Genomic DNA, 11372 nt, shown 5'->3' with positions numbered 1-11372 from the left:
CCATGGCTGCCACACAAGGTTGAGATTGGTCGTCATCCATGAGTGGAGCAACCAATGAGGTTTGAGTTTCCGGAGAGGCACCAGGTAGCCCTCTTTTCTCTCGAATCAGGACTGCAAGGTCAGCTACTGTGTCTCCCGGTTTAAAACGAAAATGACTTGCGGTTTTCTTCACTTCCCCATTCGCCAATGATATGTAAAAGATGAATTCCAGAAGTCTTCTGAAATCTGTTTCTGTCATACTGTTTCCTTGGAACCAGTTGTTAAGTCGTAAGACATCCATGAAGTCCGTTACGAACTGATGTGTAGGAATTAAGGCTTTTATTTCGTGAAGAGAGTTAATTTCAGCTGCAAATCTAAGACCCACCTTGGAGGCTAGTACCATGAGGTCAGTTTGACTCTTACCCCTAAAAATGTTCAAGAAATTTTTCTTGAAATTTGCATAACTAGTCCCTATTTCAAGCGGACTAAAAGCGCTGGTATTCATCATGTGTGCTGCTTCTCCAGCCAATTTAGATCTGACGAAAGAGATCTTGTCTTCATCGGTGATAGTATTTGATCTTGTCATAACATCCTCACACAAACGAATGAAATCATGAGCTCTTTCTTGCGGGTTTTCTACGCGAAATGCTGATATTGTTTCAGGAATAGGAAGTACCTTAAGTGTAGTAGATGCATGCAAGGCTTGAGGAGAGCCAGTAGAGGCTGAAGCAGAAGCATTAGGATTAGCCATGGTTGCTGCTGATAATGATGGGTATTTATTCCCTGATCTTGTAATCAACACGTTTCCGTCCTCATGAGGCACGGTATTTTCCACTGTAGTGGGTTTTGGTTCCGTTGATAGTGCTTCTGATGATCTAGTGTCACTATTTTCCGCTTGGAAATGACACTCCAGTTCATAAATTTCAGCTAACTTCTCAACTTTAGCCATAAATGTAGTATTATTACTATCTTAATTAGGTATTAATTACACACTTAAATTACGTTTCCATCGTCCAAAGGCGTTTCCACTCTTAAAGGATGAATGGTTAGTATTTTGAGAAGTGTGAAAATTTTAACAGAATTGAAGGTTTAGGGACAGAAATGGAATTATCCTAGTTATCCCTGAACACTTAAAAGAAAACGGGAGCGAGCGCTCCGTCCAGCAGAAAAAGAAAACGGTGTTTAAGAGGCAAACTAAATTATTTTAATTTCCACATAAGTAACATCACTGTGAAATAGGTAAGTTATACATGAACCCTAACAGTGTTTGCGTTACCACAAGTGTTTTATTTAATATTGGTGTGGTGTACCACTAAGTGTCTGTACTCACGGCTGTAGCCGGAGAAATTCACACTTAAAAAAAAAAAAAAAATATATATATATATATATATATATATATATATATATATATATATATATATATATATATATATATATATATATATATATATATATATATATATATATATATATATATATATATATATATATATATATATATATATATATATCCTCTTCTTAGGAAGACTCCTTCCGTCTTGGGAAGCTCCTCTTAGGATAGTAGTGTTCTTGTAGAATCCTGCAGGATTCCTGCAGGTGGGAGATGTGTTGGTCTGCGCCGGGAATGTCTGCGCCGATGATGTCTTCGCCGAGAATCTACGACGAATAATTTGACCGAGGGGAAACCAAAGAATTGTTAGGTTTCTCCTCAAGTCTTTTAAGTCTCCTCCTTTAATAACAAGGAGAAGTGAATCTTGGGAGTGGCAGGCTGGGTGAGTAAGGCGAGACCGTTAGGTGCGTCGCTCTTGGCTGGGTGCGAGTGTTTTGGTGTGTCAGCGTAAGTTCTGTAAACAACGCCGGCTCGCTCCTCTGCTCTCCTCACTACCTTGCCACTGTTTGCCGTTTTCTCCGTTCACTGTGTCCGTTCACCACTTCACTTTCAACCAATGTTTATTGTTGTTGCACTTGGCACTGGAGTTAGTTATTCGTATCCCACCGCTGCCACCAAATGTTCCGGTGTGGTTTTGAATTATCAATTACCACTGGACACTGTTCATTAGTTTCTTACCTTTATATAATAGGTAAAGTCACTCTTGGTGAGTTTCTGTGGTTTTCAGGTGAATGTCAAAGGTGAACGTATAAAAATAGGTATATTTAGATATATGTACAGAGTTCTGGAGAAGGGTGTGGCGCGTACGGGACAACGGATGTCCTCTGCATGGTACAGCGTTACACCCTGGCAAGAGACTGCCGGAGCCGACACAAGGGACGCTTAGCGCCTTCAAAAAGTGCTGACAGTAGAAATAGGGGCGGGTTGACCGCACTCACAGCACATGAATATATTCATAATTATAACTCTCTAATGACATAAATAAGGCAAGGGAAAAGCTACTTATAGCTAAGAGTAATACATGCCAAAATACATTAGGGAGATATTAACTTTAGAGAATACTTAGATACTATAATGTAGGTGCTACCGACTACTTATCGATGGCAATAAAAGGAGTATGGAAAGTTCCATGGTGTGTGTGTGTGACGTAGGGTGGCGTTATCATATCCGCCCCACCCATATGCGCCAACACCCACTATCTACACTTATGCATATATGTATACATACACTTATATTGCTAATCAGGCAAGGCATTATAAATACAATACATATTATTATCAATTATGTGACACCGTTACACTGTTTTCAGCCTCTCATCGCTGTAATGTTGGTTTTGCTATCTTCAAATATTTTCACTTTTAATATGCGGTCTCATTGAACAAGACTTTTTGCTTTTACTGATCCTTATTCTATCTATTTCTTTAAAGCAAGAGTTCACCAGTATTCTCAGGCATTCATCCCTTCTGGTAAACTCTGGAGCTCTGTGCCTACTACCTATGACTTAAACACTTTCCAGACGGAGGTATCAAGGAAATTGTCCTCACATTTTTTAATGATCCTTTTGAACTTTCTTTTGGGATTGTCATCCTAGTTTTTTTTGTTTTTTTTCGATATATATATATATATATATATATATATATATATATATATATATATATATATATATATATATATATATATATATATATATATATATATTTTATTTATTCCCTACACACACACACCATGGAAAATTTTTTTTTTTTTTTTTTTTTTTTCCAATTTGTAGAACACCACCTCTCCTCTACTAAACCTCATCTTCTTTTCCTCACTGAAACACAGGTGTCTGGGTTAACTGATAGTAGCCCCTTTTCTATCCCCACCTACTTTCTCTATCCTCATTTTCATTCCAAAGCTGGATGTTGCATCTATGTGAGCATCGACTTAACCTGATCTCATCATGCCCACGCTCTTAAATCTGGCTACCACTACAGAGTCACTCTCAAACTAAATTTATCTGTACTGTATACCTCTCACCTAACTCCTCTGGCTATAAAAAATTCTTTGACTACTTAACTTCCAAAGTGGAGCACATTCTGGCATGGAGGCATACATACATTCGTCACTCTTTTTCCTCGACATAAACCTTCCAAACCTTGCCTTAACATAACCTGTTGCCGTGTTATACATAATAGAGAGGTGCTCCACAAAAGGTAATGGAGCCTTCCATCACCAGAATCTCATGCGCTTTATATTTCTATCCGCAACCGTGCCAAGTCTATTCTCCAACTAACCAAAAGTCCTTCATTAACAGAAAGTGTCAAAATCTTTCAATTTCTAACTCCCTTCGTGACCTCTGGCACCTAGCCAAAAACATCTCCAATAACTTTGCTTCTTCTTTCCCTCCTTTATTTCAATCAGATGGCACCACTGCTATCACATTTATCTCTCAAGCTGACCTCTTCGCTCAAACCTTTGCTAAAAACTCTATCTTAAACGATTCAGGGCTTGTTCCTCCCTCTCCTAGACCCTCTGACTACTTCATGCTGCCTATTAAAATTCTTCACAACGATGTTTTCCATGCCCTCGCTTACCTAAACCCTCGAAAAGCTTATGGAACTGATGGAATCCCTCCTATTATTCTCCAAAACTGCGCTTCTGTAATTGCACCTTGTCTAGTCAAACTTTCAACCTTGTCTGTCAACATCTACCTTTCCTTCTTGTTGAAAATTTGCTTACATTCAGCCTGTTCCTAAGAATGATAACCGTTCTAATCCCTCAAACTATTGCTTTAACTTCCTCCCTATCTAAAGTTTTTAAAGATTCTGAAGGAAGATTCTTAAGCATCTATCTCTTCACAACCTTCTATCTGATCACCAATATGGGTTCCGTCAAGGACGCTTTACTGGTGATCTGGCTTTCTTACTAAGTCATCCTCTTTAAGAGATTTTGGTGAAACTTTTGCTGTTGCCTTGAACATATCAAAAGCTTTTGATAGAGTCTGGCACAAAGATTTTATTTAAAAAATTACCCTCCTACGGCTTCTATCCTTTTCCCTGTAACTTCATCTCAAGTTTCCTTTCTGACCGTTCCATTGCTGCTGTGGTAGACGGTCATTGTTCTTCTCCTAAATCTATTAACAGTGGTGCTCCTCAGGGTTCTGTCCTGTCACCCACTCTCTTCTTATTATTCATTAATGATCTTCTAAACCAAACTTCTTGTCCTCTCCACTCCTACGCTGATGATACCACCCTGCACTTTTCTACGTCTTTTCATAGACGTCCAACCCTTTAGGAGGTAAACATTTCACGCTGGGGAGCCACAGAACGCTTCACTTCTGATCTTTCTAAAATTTCTGATTGGGGCAGATCAAACTTGGTATTGTTTAATGCCTCAAAAACTCAATTCCTCCATCTATCAACTCGACACAACCTTCCAAACTATCTTCCAACTATCCCCTCTTCTTTATTGACACTCAACTGTCCCCCTCTTCCACACTGAACATCTTCGGTGTCTCCTCTTCTCATAATCTAAACTCGAAACTTCACATCTCATCTCTAACTAAAAGAGCTTCTATGAAGTTAAGCGTTCCGAGACGTCTCCGCCAGTTTTATCTCACCCCCTCCCACCATTTGCTATGTACAAGGGCCTTATTCGTCCATGTATGGAGTATGCTTCACATGTCGGGTGTTCCACTCATACCGCTCTTCTAAGACAGGGTGGAATCAAAAGCTTTTCGTCTCATCTCTCCTCTAACTAACTGTCTTTAGCATCTCTCTCATCGCCGCAATGTTGCATCTCTTGCAGTCTTTTACCACTATTTTCATGCTAACTGCTCTTCTGATCTTACTAACTGCAAGCCTCCCCTCCTCCCTCGGCCTCGCTGCACAAGGTTTTCTTCTTTCTGTCATCTCAATTCTGTCCACCTCTCTAATGCAAGAGTTAACCAGTATTCTCAATAATTAATCCCTTTCTCTGGTAAACTGTGATATATATATATATATATATATATATATATATATATATATATATATATATATATATATATATATATATATATATATATATATATATATATATATATATAAATATATATAACCAAACAAGTAAAAAAAGAGTGAGGACGTCATAACAAAAATTTATTGCGTGTATTGGCAATTAAACGACTACTTATTGATGATCTGTTTACTATAGAAATTTCTTAGCCATGGACATTAAGACAACACGAGTTAAATTTATATCAAATAACTTATATCGATACATTTTTTTTTTCAAATTCTTAAACAATAAATAAATAAATAATTAAATTGGGAATTTATTGGGAATTGAAATTTTTTAATCGCATCAGCACAAACAACCCATCACTCAAATTTATCTCATTAATGTGCCCAAGATATTTATAACTATTAGCAACAGCTAACCCATCATTAGGCTGTGTTACCACCTCCATGGTAACTTGATCTATCAAAATCATACATATGGATTTTACTTTCTTGATCCCAAGCTTCAACTTACCTCCTGAATAGACAGTATTTTGTGTATAAAGATTTTAAGTGGTTTGCATAATGTTAAAGAAGTACAATATCATCTGCATAATCTATAGTAATTACTCTTAAAAAAACGAAACGGCATCCAATACCCAGGTATGCAATCTTGGTTTTTTAGTTATAACATAAAGCTTGATTAAGAGAGGGAACAAAATACCGCCTTGTTTCATATCTTTCTCAACACTATGGTATTCTCCATGACATCCATCTTAGGTAATACTGGCAGTCTAGTTACTTACGTAATGACAAAGTATATCAAAGGGCAGATTATCTAATATAAAATCATTTAGCTTGTTAAAAGTCTTGAAAAAAATCAATAAAGAATGCTAAAAACTCTATTCTTAAGTACAACATATATTAATATATATTGTTTCTTATAAAAAAAAAAAGCAGGCATCAGTTGTTGAAGATTTTTCTTAAATTCAAATTGTATTGCAGCAGCAGCAGCAACAACAACAGCAGCAGCAGCAACAGCAGCAGCAGCAGCAACAGCAGCAGCAGTAGAAGCAGCAGTAGTAGTAGTAATAGATGTAGTAGTAGTAGTAGTAGTAGTAGTAGTAGTAGTAGTAGTAGTTGTAGTAATAGTAGTAGTAGTAGTAGCAGTAGTAGTAGTAGCAGCAGCAGCAGCAGTGGTAGGAGGAGCACCAACACCTGTAGTAAGAGTAACGCAAGCTGTGTGGTTGCAGGGCCTCGGTGGCGGCATGGTGGGTCTGCTGCTGGTTGTCTGGCTCATCGCGTCCTCGCTCCTTACCTCAGGTTTGTGACCAACCACCACTACCGCCTTCTTCATTAACAGCATCCACTAGTACTACTAGCATCCTCACCTACCACCACCACTGTTTCCCTACCTTAATATCTCTACCCATTCGCTTCCGCTGTTGATACCACCAAAACCAATTAATGCATGCTCATAAATTGATCTCCATTTCTGTCTCCAGTTTTATCATCTCTACCTCATTAACTTCATGTTCACCATAATTTCATCCACCTTGTTCACAGTTCCACTATTACTAATATACTATTACCGTCACCACCATCACTTCCACCACTCCCCTATTACCTTTAACATCCGCATCACCAGTCTGATCTCGACAAAGACCACTTCCATTTCGCTCATAATACAATATGCTTTTTTTTTTCGATTATATCCTTCTTCAACACGGAAAACTGATCTTAATAAGTTGTATGCAGCAGCTACCTGTTGTACGATGTATATCAGACATTTTGTGTAGAAATTTAATTTCATATCTGCAGGAAGGCTACTATGCTGGGAGAATCTTGTGATGTAGTAGCAATAATTACAGTAGTAGTAGTAGTAGTACTAGTAGTAGTAGTAGTAGTAGTCGTAGTAGTAGTAGTACTAGTAGTAGCAGAAGGAGTAGCAATAACAACAATTGTTACGCCCCACCGAAGGGGTAACAGAGGACCAGCGACTCCCTAGGGGTTGACGCCCCTCACCACTGACCTACGTTCTATCCGATCGGCCAGTGGCATGGCATGTCTTTACTCTCGATACCTCTACCTCCAGGCGTCGAGCTGGGCACATGTACACTCTACACTTTTTAGGCCGGTAATTTCCCCGGCTAAGCCGGAGAGGGATCCTCCTTGTTCCCCTTGGAGGCCCCCGCAGCACAGCAGGATTCCCCAGGGGCGCCTGTCGCTCTGCAGTCATGCTTTAAACTAGAGTAAATCACCCTCGACGATGTTGCTCCCGCGGTGGTCCCCCCATAGTGGGAACCACCTTGTTGTGGTGGGGGGCGCTTGAGGGTCCCTCTGAGCTGGCGAGCGAGGCTAGAGGGGACTTTGGCTCCTGCTCCACCCTTCTTAGGAGTAGAGGGCTACCCATGCTAGCAAGGTCGTCAGTGATGGACCAGACTAAATAGTTCCCATAGTTAGGTTGCCAATAAGGGTCAACGATGCCGCTCACCAGAGGGGCCACCTTTTGAGGTTGTCCTGTATATGAAGGTTGGGTGTCTGGGCTGGGATGCGTTGTGGGGGGAGATCTTGTCTGTCGTGGACAAATTTTCGAATCATACGGGCCTCTTTTTAAAATGAGTGGCCAGCTCTCGCTCCCTTCCTTATCCCAGTCTATCTTCCTTACTCAGTCTTGGTCTTCCTCTTTTAGAGATTTTGGTAAAACTTTTGTTGTTGACTTAGATATATCAAGAGCTTTTGATAGAGTCTGGCACAAAGCTTTCAATTCCAAACTACCCTCCTATGGCTTCTATCCTTCTCTCTGTAACTTCATCTCAAGTTTCCTTTCTGACCGTTCTATTACTGCTGTAGAAGACGGTCACTGGTCTTCTCGTAAATCTATTAACTGTGGTGTTCCTAAGGGTTTTGTCCTGTCACCCACTCTTTTATTATTCAGCAATGACCTTCTTGGGGTTCCACTCATACCGCTCTTCTAGACAGGGTGGAATAAAAAGCTTTTCGTCTCATCAACTCCTCTCCTCTAACTGACTGTCTTCTGCCTCTCTCTCATCGCCGCAATGTTGTATCTCCAGCTGTCTTCTACTGCTATTTTCATGCTAACTGCTCTTCTGATTTTGCTAACTGCATGCCTCTCCTCCTCCCGCAGCTTCCCTCCACAACAGTTTCTTCTTTCTCTCACCCCTATTTTGTCCACCTCTCTAACGCAAGAGTTAACCAGTATTCTCAATCACTGATCTCTTTCTCTGGTAAACTCTGGAACTCCCTGCCTGCTTCTGTATTTCCACCTTCCTATGACTTGAATTTCTTCAAGAGGAAGGTTACAAGACACTAATCCTTCAATTTTTGACTAACGCTTTGGACACTTTTCTGGGACTGGCTCCTCAGTGGGCTTTTTTTTTTTTTTGTTTGTTGCCCTTGGCCAGTGTCCCTCCTACATAAAAAAAAAAAGTAATTAATCAAAGTGATTCATTCAATGCTGATATGGATATAGAGGGCTTCTCTGCCTGTCATCCAAATAACTCCTCCTCCAAGAGTGATACCGATACGTCTTTGTTGAGGAACCTTCTTCCTCCTCCAGTCTCTTCAGGAGTTTTAGAGACTCATGTGCAGGTAACTATCACACCAGCTACACAATCTCAGGTTTCTGTGCCTACAATAACGTAGGATCACATAAGCCTAGCCGGCCAAGTAAAGTAACTATGGTCTGACCATTCTGAATTGAGCGTTTAGGCATTGTCCTTTCTGGGTATTCTCTGGCTTGCTGCGCTGCCACACTTATACCAAGACACACCTCATGTCATGTATTTCCTACCTCAAAATTAAATGGTATTGTAGTATATATACACTGTGATGCTCTAAAAAAAAAAGCAAGTAAGTGTAATATATATTTTTTTAATGATACTTGCATTGTTTTTTAATACTTAATACTTGGCAACGTTTCCTCAAGACGTTGTCACGTCTCCATGAGTGACCGAGTTAAGTCACATGGTCAGAGTGACGTGTTAATCCATGGTCACTTCCTCTCGCCCCGCCAACCACGATGGAAGCTACCTCTCCCACTCCTTCTCTGGTCACCTCCACAGCTGGAAGAAAAGGCTAATAGGGGATCATTACTTGACCCTTCAAGATCTGTTGGCCGAAGAGAGAGAGAGAGAGAGAGAGAGAGAGAGAGAGAGAGAGAGAGAGAGAGAGAGAGAGAGAGAGAGAGAGAAAGAGAGAGCGGTTGGGGGAGGAGGCAGCTTTGATTGACTGACAGGCAGATTTTTTCTCAAATTCTAATGATTCATAGGCAAGTATAGATCTCTGATAGAGATAGATTTGCATGAAATGTAGATTGCATAAGCAAACAGAGAGAGAGAGAGAGAGAGAGAGAGAGAGAGAGAGAGAGAGAGAGAGAGAGAGAGAGAGAGGCGATGAGTGGGAAGCAAGGTTGTTAGTGGCTTCAGTCTGATAATTGCCCAGTACAAGGTTTGGCAGCGCCGAAGACCGGGGATTCCCCGGAAAAGACAACACCTAATCGCTCAATTCAAAATGGTCAGACCATAGTTGATAAAGGTTGATAAAGGGAAGCTTCTCTCTGTGGCTTCCCTGAAGACCCTCTCAAAATAGTAAAATTCAAGATCTTGCTGTGGAATTGTCGCTGTTTGCATGCCTCCTGGGAGGAATTCCGAGTGTTGATCTTTAGGTTTTCTCCTGTTTGTATTTCTTTCCAAGAGGCAATGCTCAGACAATCAGCTCACTTTGGTTCTCCTGGGTATTGTGCTTTCTTTTCCACTCCATTCTCTGGTCAGGGCCACGAGGATCGCGCTGCCATCTTTATTTGCAATGATATTCCTTTTCTCCACCTGCATATTCACTCTCCACTGCAGGTTGTTACCTTTAAGGTTTTTATAAATCGTTTTTTTTATACATTGTTCAGTCTGTATCTGCCTCTCAGTATTCCTATCAAGAGAAATTAACTTGATAATCTTTTAAATGCTATTCCTTCTCTTCTTATTTTGTTGGGAGACTTCAATGGTCGCCATCCTTTGTGGGATGATGACGCTGTCAACCCTCGTGGGCTTTTAATTACTTCTTTTATTGAGGATTCAGGTTTGGAGATTTTAAACTCTGGAAACGTGACCCATTTCCATAGTCAAACCGGTACTTTTACAACAATAGATCTCTCTCTGTCCTCTAATTCTTTTCTTGATTTTAACTAGAAAGTCTTACCAGACCTACATAGGAGTGATCACTTCCCAGTTTTATTGCAGTCAACTGATTCTGCACCACAGTCACGTCCTCCCTAATGGTGGTTAGATAAGGTGGATTGGCACCTATTCAAAGATCTCAACACCCCTGCCCGCTCAGTCAACGAGATGTCTTGCACTCCACTGCTATTCAGTCCATTCCTAAGACCTCTGGCCATTTTCCTAAACGTCCTGTTCCATGGTGGAATGCGGATTGTAGAGCCGCTGCTCAGTGTGCTGCCTTTCTTCGCATTCGACGGCATCGTAGGGACGTCCACTGTTTGGAGGCTTTTCGACAAGCGCAAGCCCGTGCTCACCACATTTTAAAGAGTACTCGGCAGGATTCTTGGAAGAGTTATATCCCTTCCATCACAGTTTCCACTTCCACTCACTGAGGTTCTCAGTTAGTGGAAGTCTTCTTCCAGACTCTGTCTTCAACAGAGTCTGCAAAATATCTGGGAAGTACTCTGCTCCTTCCCCATCTGTTTCACCTGTTTTATCCCATGTTCTTCCAGACTCTGTCTTCAACAGAGTCTCCAAAATATCTGGGAAGTACTCTGCTCCTCCCCCATCTGTTTCACCTGTTTTAGCCCATGATAGGGGCACGGTGGTAGAAATAAGACAGTTGCCGACCTGTTTGCTGAGCACTTTGCCAGTGTCTCTAGAAAGGGTCTAGCAACACCTATGGCACTTCATTGTCGACATTTGGAAATCTGCTGGCATCAATTTTGCCTCCCCTGGGGGAGAGTCTTATACTGTTCCATTTTCTTGGTCTCAGCTATGCATGGCTTTTATCCCAGTGCCATGATTCAT

At 40.8% G+C, this 11372-nt stretch overlaps 1 protein-coding gene across 3 annotated transcripts in view; it reads left to right on the top strand.

Annotated features, from left to right (window-relative positions):
• Window positions 1-6584: 6584 nt before the first annotated feature.
• LOC135104923 (uncharacterized) overlaps window positions 6585-11372 on the top strand; it is a 158928-nt gene continuing 154140 nt past the window's right edge. For all 3 annotated transcript variants that reach the window (XR_010270598.1, XR_010270597.1, XM_064012686.1), the window contains exon 1: window positions 6585-6651. Coding sequence is in view for 1 of the 3 variants with exons in the window: in XM_064012686.1 (XP_063868756.1) it covers window positions 6597-6651 (55 nt within the window). In the remaining 2 variants the exon portion in view is untranslated. The remainder of the gene's footprint in view (window positions 6652-11372) is intronic.

This window comes from Scylla paramamosain, chromosome 11 (assembly GCF_035594125.1).
Source record: "Scylla paramamosain isolate STU-SP2022 chromosome 11, ASM3559412v1, whole genome shotgun sequence".
NCBI lineage: Eukaryota > Metazoa > Arthropoda > Malacostraca > Decapoda > Portunidae > Scylla > Scylla paramamosain.
Note: the sequence above shows the minus strand (reverse complement) of the source record. Positions and strands in the feature narration are given on the sequence as shown.